At 39.6% G+C, this 17652-nt stretch overlaps 2 protein-coding genes across 2 annotated transcripts; both read right to left on the bottom strand.

Moving 5' to 3' along the window:
- Nucleotides 1-2416: 2416 nt before the first annotated feature.
- On the bottom strand, nucleotides 2417-3658 carry LOC112454811 (protein ALP1-like). The gene is made up of 2 exons (XM_025016405.1): nucleotides 3614-3658; nucleotides 2417-3233 (listed from the first exon to the last, which is right to left on the bottom strand). The coding sequence occupies exons 1-2, from the start codon at nucleotides 3625-3627 to the stop codon at nucleotides 2417-2419; spliced, it is 831 nt and encodes a 276-aa protein (XP_024872173.1). The 5' UTR covers nucleotides 3628-3658.
- LOC112454812 lies at nucleotides 3645-4437 on the bottom strand (the record flags this gene model as incomplete). Its single annotated transcript, XM_025016406.1, has 2 exons — nucleotides 4214-4437; nucleotides 3645-3800 (listed from the first exon to the last, which is right to left on the bottom strand). Coding segments are annotated over exons 1-2 (306 nt in total), but the record flags the coding sequence as incomplete, so codon positions are not given.
- Between the last annotated feature and the right edge of the window lie 13215 nt (nucleotides 4438-17652).

A 17652-nucleotide genomic window follows, 5' to 3' on the forward strand; every position in this document is an offset into this window, starting at 1 on the left:
TTCATATTTCCTTTTTTAAAAGATATGTTGATGACATTTTCGCGATTGTGCCTAGATCTGGTATTGACGAGTTACTTAGAGTTTTCAATAGTTATCACACCAGATTAAAATTTACATTTGAAATAGAAAAGAATAATTCTCTTAGTTTTTTTGACACAATAGTGATTCGAGAGGGGACTGTGTTGCTTACGAATTGGTACCGAAAGCCGACCTTTTCGGGGCGATACATAAACTATTTTTCGAATCACCCTCTCAAATACAAAATTAATACTATACGTAATCTTGTTGACCGAGCTATTCTTTTATCTGACGTACGTTTTCATAAGTCTAATTTAATCGAAATAAAAAAGATTCTTTCTAATAATTGTTATCCAATAAAATTAATTAACAAGTACATTAACATCAGACTTAACGAGCTACAGACACGTCATAATAATAATAATAGATCTAGCAGTAACAATGTAGCCCAGGATCCTCGAAAGTTTATTACTATACCGTATATTAAGGGCCTTAGTGACGGTGTTGGCCGTACAATGCGCGATGCAGAATTCAGGGTTCTCCTCACCATTCCGAAAAGGTTGGATTGCATTATAAAAAGGGGGAAGGATACGCTACCGAATCTTAAGCAAACGGAGTTGATATATGAGATTGATTGTGCTAATTGCAACGCTGCATATATTGGTCAAACAAAAAGGCACCTAGAGACACGGGTTAAGGAACATTTTTGTGATATTAGGAAGAACAGCGATAATCATTCTGTAGTTAGTAAGCACCGTCTCACGCATAACCACGATTTCAATTGGCAACAACCAAAAATTTTATATAAGGAGCGACACTTTAAGAAACGTGAAATCTCTGAGATGTTTTTTATTAAAAAATGTGATAGCGCAATCAATCTTCAAAAGGACACAGAAAGTCTGCCCGCGAATTACAACCGTTTGATTGGCGTCACTTAATTTACACTTTTGTTCTGCTCGTTTCCACCTGTGAACACATCTATTTATTTGTTATGTATCAGTCTTTTAGTATGACTTCGTCTGTCACGCTGTACTGATGTGTTCGCAGCTATGGCTTGCGACGTTTCTTCGTTCTGCGCTACCGTTCTCACTTTCCGTTTTGACGCACATAATATGTAAGCCTTACTTTTTACTTTGTACATAATTTATAACTTAACTATTTATAACTTAACTATTTTTAACTCTACTATTTAATTTAATTGTATTCTTACTTTTTATTTTATGACTTCTGAGCGTTTTTATCTTTTTGACTATCGTGAGTTTATTTCACTTTTTTAGCTTTACGTGTGCATGATGTGGTTAGGGCACGATGTCAGCGACGTAATCGATATTTTGTACGCGGTTTTTGAGGATGCATAGCTTGATGAATCACTTGAGAAGGACCGAAAATGCGGTTGAAACGTTGTGAAATTTAAATATATTTATTATTTGGCCAGTCGGGTCGAACAAAAACGACTTTTGTTATATATATATATATATATATATACATGTATATATATATTTATATATATTATAAATTTTAGATTTCAATACATGCTCAGTACGCTGTACTGATATGGTACAGTTCCTATTGCGCATATAAACCGAACAGTACGCAGTACAGGTACGACGATAGTACCAGAATGGTACGTTGTATCAGTATCATGTATCATTTTTGTACTGGTATTGTACAGCTACGCCGTACGCTGACATCTCGTGGCAGTACAGTAACAATACGGTAGCAGTCTCTTGTGCGGGAATCGCACGCTTGGTTATCTGGGCTCCGCTTAACCGTTTGCTGACGGGAATTTGGTTGACGGAGGTCGGGGACAACCGAGAGCTCTCGGTCGAGGCACAGAGCGCTGGACCTCATTGGTGTGTCGCTCTAGGACTTAGGTAGCTTCGTCGGGAACAGCGGAACGCTGGTGTGGAGACGAAGTGTCTTTTCTCGCCGGAACGCCGGTTTATATATCCCGGCGCGGCGGGTTCGGTGGGAGGGAGGCCGATCCTCAGGCCTGCGTTCTGAAACCTTACTCGAGTTAACTCTAGTTAACTCGAGGCGTTCAGAAATGCCGAGTTGACCCATTTGTGGCGTTCAGAAACACGCTTGAGTCAACTCTCGAGTTAACTATTTCTACCCACGTCGAGGAGGTAGGTAGAAATTACTCGACATACGCACATATGGATTCCGTCACATAAGGGGCACATAACGCATGTTCTCGAAACGCGCCTTTTTTAGGTTAAAGTTATTCACAAGTTATTCACAAGTTATTCACAAGAACCGGCAAACAAAAAGGGATACGTTTCGTTTCGACATTGAGCTTCAACGATTTTCATACTTTCGTACAATTAATAGTTCGAAATTGCAAATTGAGAAAAATGTCTGAAGTATAAAAATGGGTACTTTATTTCTACATCAGCTAGACTCGGTAATACAATAACTCGGCTAATTCGTTTCTTCTCGGATGTCCATCATTTTCACCAGGCACAGCTCGATGTACGGAATTAATCAGCTCTGCATCTTGGTTGTCATTGTTCATTCCCTCAATGACATATTCTTCTATAAATAAATCATTATGATCGATACACATGTTGTGCAGAACACATAATGCTAATATCGTAGCAGGTATCAAATCAGTACGATTCATGTCCAAATATTTTAATCTTCTAAAACGACCTTTCAGTAACGCAAAAGATCTCTCAATCACCTGTCTAGTGCTAGCCAAATTTCTATTAAAGTGCCTTTGAATTTCGGTAGTGTTCCCTCTGTCGATGTACGGGGGAATAAGCCAGGTTAGTACAGGGTAGGCCTTGTCTCCTAACAAAAACTCCCCATTTGGGAAGTAAGCTTGCGGTTCATCACTTATTTGTGCATAGATATCCGAGTTACGAAATATTCTGACATCGCTTACGGAGCTTGGATAGCCAGCAAAACAATCTATAAATTTCAACGATGGGTCGCAGATGGCTTGCAGAGTAATGCCATAAAAACATTTTCGATTTATATACACCTCTGGATCTATTTGTGGAGCTTTAATAAAAATATATGTTCCGTCAATCGCGCCAAGTACACCCGGAATATGCGAAAGTTTTTGGAACTTCTCTTTGACCTCCTCTATTTCTGCTCGTTGAGGCCATTTAATGAATCGGTGTGCAATTCTGCACAACGCTGTAACCACTCGAACGAATGATACTGACAATGAAGACTTTGCCATGTTGAATCGATCTCCAATGGATCTAGAAAAGAAAATTTTGTGTATGATCAATATTTTGGAGCATATAACGTTTTTACAGAAAACTATAAATAGAAAGGATATAAGGAGCTTTATTCGTTCCAATGTCACAATCTTTCTGCAACGTTTTGTAGTTTATGCGGGACTGTAAAGTGAACATGTGTCATTTCAAGCAGTGTCCTTACAGAAAACAATTCTAACATTCCGTAATCTAACATTGTCAACTATTTATTTCTGTTATAATTATTGTCTGCATAAATAAAATACCAATAAAAAATACCATAAATAAATATCTATATGAGTCTGGTGTACGAAGAAGCCAAATTACAGAAAGTAATTGCTTCCGAGGGTTGATCATTGGACGGCCCTGTCGATTATCATCACCTATTAGCATACATCCAATCATTTGTAGTAAATCCTCAAAAGTATCAATTGGTACTCTGAAATGTTGTTGGAATTGAACGGACGTGTAATTCGACACCACATTCTCAATATATCCAGTAATGCGTGTTGGCGTATTTCCTTTTTCCAATGCTATAAGGCAAAACAATTCCTCTTCGTCATCATCCTCCTTAAATTTAATTATCATACATCGCTTGATTAAAGTAAACAAAAATTAGTGAAGGTCACTTACTGATTTATTAATTACGATAGTCAGTCTATTAGGTTGTACATAAATGTAATCATTTGCTTTAATGTTACTTAAAATTAGACTGTACCGTATCATTCTTAATATATTTTTTACTTATTATTATTTTAACTTATTATTTTCATTCTCAATTATATTGTCAATGTTCCATTTAAAATAAAAACTATCTAATACTACATAAACTTCGTATATATATAAAAAACGTATAATGCTTTCCATCAGTAAAAATTTGTCAATCCTAACCTCATAATGGCAATGGGTTAACAAAATTGACATTAATATATCAATTGTCTTCCGACTAATATTATTACATTATTTTGTAGATAACAACTTACCTCTGATGCCTTTATAATGGTCCAATAATTAGCGGCTTGAGCAGCAATTTGTGCTATTACAAAAGAAATAGCTCGTTTGATACGGACACTATTTTCCTGATGCGCTGCCATATTTTCACTCATATTCAATGCTTGATGGGAGAGCGCCATGTTAACCCGTGATGTTACTTTCGTCGTCCATAAACGACAGTAACCCGGTCAACTCTAACTCTACTCCTACTCTACCTGGGTAAAAGCAGAGAGAAACCTGAGAGCGGCCATCCGGCTTTGGGGGACGTCTGTCCTAATCTGCCCTCTGAGAAAGTGGACGTCAACTACGGCGTTACGCTCGGTAACGATCAGAGAGGACTCGGGTAACGATACATGGGTTCGTATCCATGCTATGGTTTGTGTCCGAACTACTCAGATGGAGGGGATATGCTGGTCGCGCAAGCCCCTCCTCTGTCCGTGTACGCTAGGCACTCGGCAAGCTTCGAGCGGGAAAAGAAGGGCAGACATACGATCTGCTGTCTCTCTTGAGCTGTGACGTTGCCGCTTTGCACGGGCCGGCTATACCACGATGCCACGCATTTCGGGTATCGCGTCTCGTGTCTCGCCGAGTGCCGAGTCTCGAGTTGACAAATCGACGATACGCTATACCCGCTATACGTTACACACATTTGCTTGTATATTTACAAATTTTAACTTTTATATTTATAACTAAATAAATTAAAAAAAAAAAATATATATATATATATATATGTATGATACCATAGACCTAGGATAAGATAGACGGAGCGTAAGCTGCTACTATGGACAAGGGGGGTAAGGATAGCGCGGGAGGGGAAATAGACCCACGTCTATCTTATCTTAGGTCTATGGTATATACATTTGAAATTTATAAATATATAAAGATTGCAAATATAATTAATTAAATAAATATTTATAAACATAAAAACTAAAATTCGTAAATGTATATAATGTATAGAAATCACCGTTCTATGCTTTTCTATCTAAAAAAGTCTTACATTAAAAACCTTTACTTTAGCATAATAAATTTTAAATTTAATATTTAAATGCATACCATTAATTATATTATTAACTATATTGAGAAAAAAATGGTAGTTTATAATGTTTCTTGCACTCTTATTAAATTTATTTTATCTAATGCATGTTCAAGCGGCCAAATTACGAGCAACAACAGAAGGATAATTGGATAAAAATAAAAACACTTTCTTAAATAAACAAGACACATGGGTAACAGTCAGTTCTATTATAATTCTCGTATAGTTCTGAACGTGTTCTAACGTTTTCTAAAGAGTTCTGACGATAAGCATTATTTATTTATATTTTTAATAATTTTTATCTCCCAAGAAAGACGCATTTACGGGTATATGGGTGAGACGCTGTAGAAAATCTCGGAGTTCTGGCTTATATAAAATATTTTTCGTACAATTCTAAACATATTAAAACAATTTCTAAAGAGTTCCAGGCATTGGCAATGTTGTATAACTTTTAAATAAATTAATAACGCACGAAAGTCAGGAATTTATCGAGAATAGGGTCTTTCTCGAGCGATAAAAATTATTTGAAAAATTAATAAATAATGCTTATTGCCAGAATAAAACGGGACAACGTTAGAACACGTTTAGAACTACACGAGAATTATAACAGAACTCACAGAACTGTCGAAATACGGCCAGCGTTTCAGCTTATTTTCAATAAATTCCTGATTTTTGAGTGGTATTAATTTATTTAAAAATTATACAACGTAGCTAGTGTTTGCTAAAGTTAATAAACATATATATACAACGTAGCTAGTAACGGGAACTCTTTAGAAAATGCTTTAGTATGCTCAGAACTATACGAAAAATATTTTATATAAGCCAAAACTCCGAGATTTTGCACAGCGTCTCATCTTCTTCTGTCATGATTATTTTTCGGTTAATATTAATCTTTTTAAATATAACACAAAGATTCTAACGCTCGAAACTCTTTAGAAAATGTTTCAATATGCTCAAAACTACTCGAAAAATATTTTACATAAACCGGAACTCCGAGATTTCAACTGGCGTCTCAACTCGGTATACTCGTTGCATTGTAATTTTTTTTTAGTACTTTATAATTAATTTTTTTGCTTTTATATGGCAGAACTCTTTATAGAACTGTTATAGAACTATAGATCTTGCAAAATCTGATGAGATACAGTGGTGGAACTTGTGTAGGACAAAGTGAGACGCTGCGTGAACCTATAATAGCGTCTCAGTTTGTACTGACGCGTTTTTATGGCTTTAATGGCCAGAACTATTTGTTTAAACTATCAAGAACTTTAGAACTATTGAAAAGGAAGCCAGAACTCTCAATAATTTGTGAGTTTCTGCAAAATGAGACGATAGCTTCACACACACGTCAAGAAGAGAATGTAAAGAATTATTAACGGAGATATTCTAATTTAAAAGATCTTTAAAATATATATTTTTCATGAATGTTTTATAGGGAAACGAAGAAAGTGAATAACGTTAAACTTTGCATGTTTTCTTCACTTTATTTAAAAAATTTATTTTTATTTTTTAAGTAACAAAAATGCTCTTTTTTCTGTTATATCCTGGTCACTATAAATGACAGACGATGTAAATAATTCTAGCTGTTTTAGGTATCTGAAACGCAAAAAACTAAAATTTTCTTATTCTGCAGGAGAAGTGTGGCTATCGTCTGAACTAGAACTAAATCAATATTTCTATTCTGAGCGGCTTTTTTATTTAAAATATTATAACTTTTTTTAAAATTTTGTTAGTATTTTATTAAAAGAAAATGTGGACTTGGTTAGTGGAGCGAGTGTGTTGTGCATGCGTGTGAGAGTTGCGGATGAATTAGGCGAGAGTTTAGTGGGAAATTGGATACGAGGTAGGCGATAAACCGAGAGAAAGGTAGGAAGAAGAGCTTAAATTTAGGATAGGATAATAGATGCAGTAGGAAAGTATTAATTAGTGTAGGAAAAGTGTTAAATATTTTAGAGAGAGGAGAGGTTAGGTGAGAGAAAGCGGGAGAAGATCGCGGTGCGTTCCAAAAGGGAGCGAGATTTGCGCCACGCATAGAGTAGGTAGCGACACTAGACACTAGACGGAACGGCTTAAGCATAGAGGTAGCGGTTAAGTAGATTGGCTGGATTCTGGAAGAAGAGCGTGCACGAGGGGCGCATGGGATGGAGGGAAAGACAGGTGAGAGTGAGAAGGCAGCAATAACGAATAAAGATGAGAATCCGGCTACAGTGTCGGATTGCTCATGCAGTGAGAAAACGGATAAGGAAGTTTTTGCCACACCAAAAGAAGAAAAAAGAGGAAAGGGAAGACTTACAAAGGAGGAGTTAAGAAGGAGAGAAAGATCGGGCTCGCTCAGCATACTGGAGTTTATGACAAGTGATAACAGTACGGCATGCGAGTTAGCAAAAGCCAAGAGAAAAAGAGAGGAAAACGAACAACGTACGATGAAAATTTTCAAGAGAGATAACAAGACTGTAAGAACGCCACCAGGTATGGACAAAGCGAAGGATGGAGCCGGTGGGTTAGGTTGTAACCGGACGGTACTACTGGATGCACGAATCAACGCTACGTGTCCTTAGAAATCAACGGTCGCCACTCGGTTTGACCTTTGAACCACCGAGAAGGTAAGTATCGAACGATATCTCGAACTATCAATTAGACTAATTCTCTTCTTTTTTCAGATTCCTGCCAGCGCTGGATCATCGCCGTCATCGATCAGGATCGTCGCTGCCACCGGAATCCAGGACCAACGAGGGACTTCGAGTGATCGACGCCAATGGATCAGGTACGTAGAAGGTATGTCCAATCTAATAAATTTTCGAAATCTTTTACGAAAAGGATGTTTAATTTATTCAATTATATTGATTTCCAGTGTTGGTTGTTCACAAAACTTTAAGTCACAAAAGATGTCGGACGCTCGGATACGTGGGCACATACGCCCCGTTTATCTACGACGCACGATCTTATTTCGGTCTAAAAAGGCCGTTCGTCTTTGTAAAGACGACAATTAACGCGTTCCGCGGGCGTTGCCGGTTGTTATGAATGTTGGCGAGCCGTAATTATAGCACTTGTATGACGATCGCGGTGACTTAGCGCGACGAAACAGAGCGAAGTTAATTACGTGTTACACGCTCGAACATCCCCGACAGACTGCCTCGAGCAATCTTCCTCTCTCGGGCTCCCTACCTACGGTGCTTTTTCCTCCACCACAGGGTATTCGGTCGCTTTCTCCTCGCGGTAATTTTCCACTCGCCGCGTTAACAATGGTTGTTTACGACTTTCGGGTCGACAGGTGTGCGCCAGATGTTCGCCGCTACGCAGTTACAATATACGTTGCCCGCTCCCCGCTGAGCCCTATGTCCGCGGTGGAAATTTCCATTCGGAGTACCATCCATTCGACGTCCGGAGACGGCCGCAGGGGGAAGTGATCCGTGCAGTTCCATGGGCCCAACGAACCCACGGCAGTAACCCGAGTTCAAGACACCGCGGACATACACACACAATTACACATACGCGCATACATATACACATTTCCGAGTGTTACAAAATTCCGCCCATTGTTACAATATTCCGCCCCTTAAGCTTTTTGGCCGTATCGTCTCTGATAAGAGGCGGGTGCCATTAAACAAAAGAAGAAGAAAAAGACGTCCGGAGACGGACCCCGGGTAGTGGTTTTTCAACTCCCACATTTATCCACCCACGACGACGCCGACCCGTACGCACGACTTCTCCTTTATCCCTTTACGCGACCCTGGGTCGACTCCTCGAAGAAGATGTCTGCGTCGCGATCGCGACCTCCGCCGTTGACGGCGATCCCCTGGTCCCGCTTCGGCGGTCCTTCTTAGCCCGATTCCGGGCTCATTCCCCGTGGACGACGTCCGGTTCCCGAGTTCCGGCGACATGTCGCCGTATCTCGCGTCCGGGCAATCGGACATTGGCGGCGACCCGTTCCCCGAGTATACCGGGTCTTATTCAGCGTGACCCGCTGGTCTTTCCCCGCGGACGACGCTCGGTTACCTACTTGACCTCCCGGTGGTCGTATCGCGTTGTTCCTCCGGGCCTGCCGACGACGCCGACCCCTCCTGACACCTAATCCGTACCTGGTACAATGCCTTTCGCGGCTCTCGCCCGCGGAAGATGTCCAGGTCGCGAGATGGCGGACGGTTCTTTAACTTTGTCGCCGGTTGTTGGATTTTACCGGCGACCGGATATGGACGTTCTTCGGGACCTCCCCGTTAGTCAGGGGTATCTTTTCCCCGAGGATGATTCACCTGGGGCGATTTCCCGGACGGTCCGCCATTTCGTCACCCGGCCGACGGGTCTCATCGGGACCCGGCTTCGCGGTCTCGGCGAAGTGGCCCCTGATGTCAGGAGTGCTCGACTCCCGCAGATGACGTCCCCCGCGCAAGTTTGCGGACAGTTCCCCATCTCCGGTCCGCGTCCCCGCATCGCGCCGCCAACCCCGTGCGCGCGACTTGAGGGCCCCTTGCTTTAGTTAGGGACGTATTCTTTTACCGCCGTGCCGTCGGTTCCACATTTTCCCGACGGTCCGCCATCTTTCTTATCTCCGGCCGGATTTCGATTCTGACGTGCGTGTCGTGCTTCGCGGATCTGCCTTTACGATCATAACTGTTTATTTGACGCGCGTGTCGCTTAATTACTAGAACTACGGACGGTTCGTCCATTTCGCTAGACGTCGTCTTTCCGCCCCGTGGGTCGTCACGGCTCGTACGTCATATTCTCCGGAAGCGTCCCGATCATTTGCGCGAGCGCTTCCCCTGTCTCGCACGTGTGAGCGGGCTCAAGTCCTGTCGCACCGCCGCACGAACTGCTGTATCCGCGCCTTTGGGATTGGACTCGAAACTGCGTAACTGAAAATTAAACAACCTTATGCCTACTCATGCGCCGGATGTGGTCACTCTCCTTCCTCCTAAGTCGTCAGAATAAACAAACAAAATCGATAACGGCTGCTGCCGGTGACCCCATCCTCGGGACGCGAACGCTGTACTTAATACTAATTGGGACGTAGCTCCGCCTCGTCCATCTCGGGACCGCTGCTGTTGGTGCCCTAGTCGTCTCCGGTGATGCGTGCGGCTGCAAGGTAAGAAGAAAGAAGAGGAGTTCTGTCAGCAACAAAGAAGGACGAGGAGGACGGTTCGCTACTAGCAGTCTTGAGAGAGATTAGAAATGAAATGAGGGACCTGAGAGAAGAGATGAGAGAGATGAGAAAGAGGATGAACGTCTTAGAAGAGGGTCGGAGAAAAAAAAAAGAAAAAGTAGAGGAAAGGATGGATAAGATAGAAGTGAGGCTATCGAAGATCGAAAACGTGAACGAAGAAGTGAAAACATAACGGATGAAACGACCAGCGGCAAAATGGAGGAGATCGTGGGAAAGGTGGCGGAGCTGGTGAGGAAGAGAGAAAGAAATATGAAGGAAAGGAAGGAAAAGAAAAATAATTTAGTGATCAAAGGACTACATAAAGAGGAAAACAAGAGCTTAATAGACACAGCAGAGACGTTTCTGGAGAGGGAGTTTGGTGCAAGAGCGCCAGTGAAGAAAATGCGGCCAGCAGGCAGAGTAGGAGGAGAGATAATAATAGTCGAAATGGAATGCTGGGAAGCAAAGGATAACATCATGAAGGAGAAGAAGAAACTGGGAAGTAAGAAAATTTTCATTGATCACGATTTGACCTTTGAGGACAGAGAAGTGCAAAGACGGATAAAAGAAAGGGCATGGAAAGAGAAAACAGAAGGGAAATGGGTGAAAATAGGTTTTAGGAAGCTAGAGATACAAGGCAGAAAGTATGTATGGAGCGAGGAAGAAAATAAACTAATAGAAAAAGAAAATTTCTAGAGGACTGCCAAGTTAGGAGAAGAGTATCAGTAAGTCGAGGCATGCAAGAGGACAATAGGCAAACACGAATGAAGGATGGAAAAGTGAAGAAGATGAAGAAAGAAAATGGGCGAAAAATAATTTTTTGGAATGTAGCAGGTATAGAGAGGCAGGACAAAGATTGTTGGAATTACATAGTAGGTTTTGATTTTATAGGACTATGCGAAACATGGTTAGAGGAAAAGGGATGGGATAGAATTAAGGGTAGATTGCCAGAAACGCACATTTGGAAAAACATCAACGCTGTAAAGGAAAAAAGGAAGGGTAGGGCGAAGGGAGGATTACTAATAGATATTAGAAAAGGCTGGATGGCGGAAGTGGAGAATTATGAAAGTACAATGATTACAGAAAGAATTGCGCGAACGAGAATAGTAAAAGAGGAAAAAAGGCTAAATATTTTTACAGTATACAATGTAGGAGCAAAGAAAGACGTTGAAAAGATAATGGCAAAAATAACGGAGCAATGCGAAGGATGCGAAGGAGAGGATATTATTATAGGAGGTGATTTTAATATTAGAATAGGAAACTTAGGAGGTGGTAGGGAGGAGGAGTATGACTTTGAAAAGGAGAGTAAAGATAAAGTTATAGTAAATGGCGGCGAAAGCTTTGTGGATATGATAAATGAAAAAGGATGGTATTTTTTGAACGTATGTACAGAGGGGGATTGGGAGGGGGAATATACGTATGTGGGTGCGAGAGGGTGCTCGGTAATTGATTATGCAATTGTAAACGATAGTGCGCAAGAGCGAGTGTTGGAATTTAGAATAGGGGACAGGGTGGACTCGGATCATTTGCCTCTGACCTTGTTACTAGAGGAAGAGGAGAATACGAGACAAACGGAGGGGTGTACTGAAGAGGAAGAAGAGGAACGGAATATGTCAAAGAAGATCATAGTATGGAACGAAAAGGCAAGGCAATTATACAGAGAGAGGACGGAGGTATGGAATGAAACCGAGGACCAGGAAATGGAGTCAGTGGATAGGAAATGGGAGAAATTAAAAAACGGAATCCTTGGAGCCTTAGTGTATAAGGATATTAAGGTAAAGAAGAGAAGGAAAATAGGGCACAAAGACTGGTGGGATAGGAGTTGTACCAGAAAGAAGAGGGAGGTGAAAAGAAAGTACAGAAGGTGGAGATGTGGAAAGGGAAGTAAGGAAGACTATTTGGAAGAAAAGAAATGCCTGAAGGGGTGGTTAGAGAGCAAAAAGATGGAGAAGAGAATGAGGGAAGAAGAGGAATTAAGAAAACTGAAGGACGAAAAGAAAATTTGGAACTATATAAACAGTCGAAGAAAGAAAAAAGAATGGAAAGAGAATAATATTCCGAAAGAGAACTGGAGAAGTTATTTCATGGAGCTGTTAGGTGGGACCGAGATGGTAGGAAGAGATGAGGCGTTGGAGATGCGTGCCATAGGAAGAAAGAAATGGAGAGCAGGTTCAAGATACAGATAGAGAGCTGCAAGAAGAGGAAATAGTGAGGGCAGTCAGGAACATGAAGCTAGGCAAAGCTGCAGGTGTCGATGGAATCCCAATGGAAGCATGGCTGTATGGTGGCGCAGCGGTAAGAGGAGGTCTAATTGATCTGCTGAAGCTCATTTGGAAAGAAAGCAAAATTCCGACCGAATGGAGAACAAGCATAGTTGTCCCCCTATATAAAAGAGGGGATAAAGAGCGAACAGAGAACTACAGAGGGATCTCGCTGCTGTGCACTGCATACAAGGTTTATGCTGAAATTCTAAGGAACAGATTGGAGGAAATAATGGAGAGGAAAGGGATGATACCTGACAGCCAAGCCGGCTTTAGGAAAGGGAGGTCCACGATGGATAATATATTTATCTTGAACCATATAGTGCAAAGGGAGAAGGAGAAAAATACGGCAACTGGGAAAGACAAGATTTTCGCAATGTTTGTGGATTTAAGGGCAGCATTCGACAACGTGGACAGAGAAATTTTATGGAAGATAATGGAAGAGAAAGGGATGGATCGCAGTTTAATAAACAGGATAAAAGAAATTTACAAAGAGACGGAGGTGACAATAAGGACGAGGGATGGATTCACAAAGTGCTTCAAGACGAAGAAAGGTGTAAGGCAGGGCTGTGTGATGAGTCCCGCCCTGTTCAATCTATACAACGCGGACATAGATAAAGTTTTAGAAAAGCCTGGTATAGGAGGAGTGGAGCTTGGAGGAGTGAGAGTATGGTCATTAGCATACGCGGATGATATGGTTTTGGTAGCAAAAAATAGAGAGGCTTTACTAGATATGATGAGCATGTTAAAAAGATTCTTAAAAGATAGGAAGCTAGAATTAAATACAAAAAAAACCAAAGTGCTAGTATTTAATAGTAAAGGTAAAAAAGGCAGAATGACATGGAAATGGGACGAAAAAATAATAGAGGAAGTAGATAGGTTTAAATATCTGGGTTTCACGTTTAATAAGAAAGGTAATTATGTCGATCATATAAAAGAGCTGAAAAGAAAAGGAAGGATCGCTGCAAATAGGGTATGGGGCTTAGGAGAAAGATTATGTAAAGATGATTTTAGTAGGAGATGGACGCTTTTTAAATACCTAGTGAAAAGTGTGATGGAATACGGAGCAGAGATATGAGGGTGGAGTGAAAAAAAGGAGTTAAAAAAAGTCATGTTAGATTATGTAAGATGGATATTTAGACTAGATTTTTGCACACCGAGGTATGTAATATTAAGGGAACTAGGATTAGAGAAACTTAAAATTTGTTGGGGTATAAGAGCCATGAGGTTCGAGAAAAGAAGCAGAGGAAAAAAAGAGGGAAGTTTAGTAAAGGCATGTTGGGATGAAAAGGACACAAGGGATAAAAAGAAAAAGGATTTATATAATTTGGAACGGGAAAGGTTTTATAATAGCAATGGCTGGAGCTCTGAAGCAATAAAAGAATTAAATAATGAAGGTAAAAATACTGAAGGCTTAGTAAGAATAAGGGAACAGAATATTCAAGGGCAAATAATAAACAGTAAAATAGTAGAGGCAAAATATAATATAAGGTACAAAGATATAGAGGTGACAAACAAAACGCCGAGTTATTTATTAAAAGCGAACTTGGATAAAGTGAAAACAGGAGACGAGATTAGAGCGATGGTAAAATTATGGTGCGGTAATTTTGAGGATGCAAATAAATACTGGCTTAGCGAAGAAGATACGAAGTGTAGATTCTGTAAGTCAGGTAGGGACAATTTAGAGCATTATATAAGCGAGTGCAAGATCACAAGTATGTGGTTTGAGAATTTAGGTAGGAATAATAGAGAACGATTAGCGAACATATGCGATGACAAATTTAGAATGGAAAAAGGAAAGGTGCTAAATAGATTATGGAAAAGGAGAGAGGAATGCTACAAAAAAGATAACGATGTAAATAATGTAAATAATAATGTATTGCGGCTTGTTTTGTAAAGAAGAATGTTGTTTGATGTGTGGATGGATGAGTGAGTTAAGTAGAATTGTAAACCAAGTCCTTTCTTGGCGCATAGCTGAAATAAAGACATATATATATTAAAAGAAAATGTTTATTCTAGTTCAGACGATAGCCCATATCACTTATTGTGAATAAGAATTTGGTTTTTACGTTTCTGATACCTAGAACAGCTAGAATTTTACTTCGTTTCTCATACTTACGTCTTTTAGTGATCAAGATATAATATAAAAGTAACAAAAAAGAAGAATATTTTTCTTACTTAAAAAATAAAAATAGATTTTTAAAGTAAGATTAAAAGAACATGCAAAGTTTAACGTTATTCGCTTTCTTTGTTCCCCTATAAAAAATTCCTGAAAAATACCTATTTTTAAAGACCTTCTCCGGCTCCAGTCATACTCAACTTATATTCATGCTTAAAAAGAAAAATTTATTACTAAAGTTAATTTACTAAATATTACATATAACAACTAAAAAATAAGAAGTTAACTTCAAATCGCGTACTTTACAAGTATTTCTTGAAAACAAGTACCGCAAAGGTATTGAAACTTATCGCATATTATTAATTTCTATTTTTATATAAAGCATCATATACTAGTCTTTCAAAAACATTTAGAAAAAACTTTTTTCACAATTTATTAAAATGTCTGTTTCACAATACCTCGGAATAGGAATTCCGTGTTAAAAGTTAAAACTTTGAAGCTCAGTAGCTCAAAAGCTCGATTTTTAATACCGTAAGAAGTACTACTACACATAAAGCACACCTATAAATTAATGTATATTCACAGTTTCAAGAAAATCTAGAGAAAATCGATTTTCCGGAGAACATCCTTAAGATCTTTCAAACCAGAATACGCTCTTGTAATTTATTATTTGTCATTAACATGTTTTATTATTAATCACATACATATAAGTGTGAGAAAGCATATGGTACAAAATAATTTCAATATTCAAATTATTGTAATAATAAAGAAATCAATTATTTACATTTTCTTCTGTGTGTGTATGTGTGATGTTATTGACAATAGTTTCTTTGCACGTTTACATTTATTTTGCAGATTTTTTACACGCTTAATTTTCACGAGTGTAATGTCAAATACAGACAAGATTTTTGTTTATCTGCTATAAGCGTTATTTTGAATGCAAGATTTTAATAATCAAACGTTTTTAATAATCAAACATTTTCAAACTACAAGCGAGGGACAAGCAATATCATCTACAGCATGTATCCTTAAAATACTACGATCTTTTCTAGCAGCACTAGCCACTAGCGTATAATTTGTCCGCCGACATTACGAATTTCTTCTGCAGCAACACATAAAATGTTGAACAGTTTTCTTAAACGATTGTAACAACGTCTGCATGCCCTTGCATCATTAACCCTCCGAGGCCACACCTCTTTTTTAATACGCCCCGGCCACATGCGTGTGAATATAAAAATTCAATTTATCTTTCTAAACATCGTGAATATTATTAATAAAACAGACATATTTTACATATAATTATATATATTTGTAATGGATTTTTACGTTGTAAATTTTTTAACACACACAAACGTTTTGTTGTTGATTATTATCGTCTTTTAAAAAATAATATTTATCACATTTAGAAAGACAAATTGCATTTTCATACTCACAGGCGCATTAAATGCATCAAAGAAATTTAAAATATATTTTAAGATAAGTTTCTGTCTCTATATATAAACTCTTTCTTCCAAGTTTGTCAAAATTTCTTGAAAAAAGAACATTTGAGACAGTATTTTCTTTAAAAAAGAATAAACATTTTTTAATAAGATTATTATTTTAGAATGAGAATGTGAGCAATACCTTAACGAATTAATAATGCAAGGACATACAGACGTTATTACAACCATTCGAGAAAATTGTTCAACATTTTATGTCCCAGGTAACATTAATGCATCAAAAATCAGAATAAAAATAAACTCCAAGAAAATAAACTTTCATAAACAAAAATCATCTTTACAAACCAAATCTTATCAAAATGCAATTATAAAAAATCAAAATACAAATAAACTCCAAGAAAATAAACTCTCATAAACAAAAATCATCAACAGTCTTGCTGCGACTCGCTATTTGGAGAGCCAGGGGCCGCAACACGTGACGCAGTTTGGTCCCTCTGCCACACGCATCCATCCGAGTCCGAGCCGCCCGTTTTGCGCGTCGCTCCACGGTGCCTCCGCGTTCTCCGTGCGCACATCAGCCGCCGCGGCAGCGCAGGCGCTGTTCTCTGAAGTCATGTTACCAAATCTGTTGAAGAACGTGTTAGATGGACCATCGTCAACGTCGTCCAAAATGTCTTCCATACGTTGAGAATCCCTCGCCTCTTGCCTGTTGAGTCTCTTTCGTCTCGCTTTGGCCTTATCTTCTCCATTCCGATCGCGTTTCTTCTCCTTTTTACTACGTTGCTTCTTATCGGCCCGCATCCTTTCCTCCGCGTTCTCCCACATTGTCGTGACAATGGTCGTAGCGGCGGTGACAGTAGTCAATTCCGTGCCGTGATTCGGTCGGCAGTCTGCATTCGACGTGATGACATCGACTTTATTCTTATGCTCTACATTCGGTTCGACCTTTATATTATCTTCGCTTGAAATGCTTTTCTCACGTTTCTGTTTCTTTTTGTGCGACTTCTTTCGCGAGTTTCTCTCGTGATTATTCACAACTATCGTGGGATAATTCGTAACCAGGTGCTAACCTCGCTTCACTGCACAACTTCGTGCCTCGCTCTTTAGGCCTACGATCTATTATCGTCGGTGAATTGAAAGACATCATGATCATTGGGTTCTGCCGGGCACGCGGGGACGGCCTTCGGAGAGCTCGGTATACCCAAGAGTTTTGCCTCAATCTCTCGTCCAGCTTCGGCCAGATCGACGCTGTTCTCGTCCTCTGGCTGATGACGCCGTTTCTTTTCCGTCTTTCGCCTCACTCTGTCCATGTCGAGTGAGCTACGACCACCGTCGCTGTCCGAAGCATACTTGATGCCACCGCCGCGGATAATCCTTTTGTTCTTCCATTATTTTTTCCCCTCCTCTCCTTTCTCCTCCTCTTCTCTTCTCCCTCTCTAATTC

This window comes from Temnothorax curvispinosus, unplaced genomic scaffold (assembly GCF_003070985.1).
Source record: "Temnothorax curvispinosus isolate PA1 unplaced genomic scaffold, ASM307098v1 QBEX01005377.1, whole genome shotgun sequence".
NCBI lineage: Eukaryota > Metazoa > Arthropoda > Insecta > Hymenoptera > Formicidae > Temnothorax > Temnothorax curvispinosus.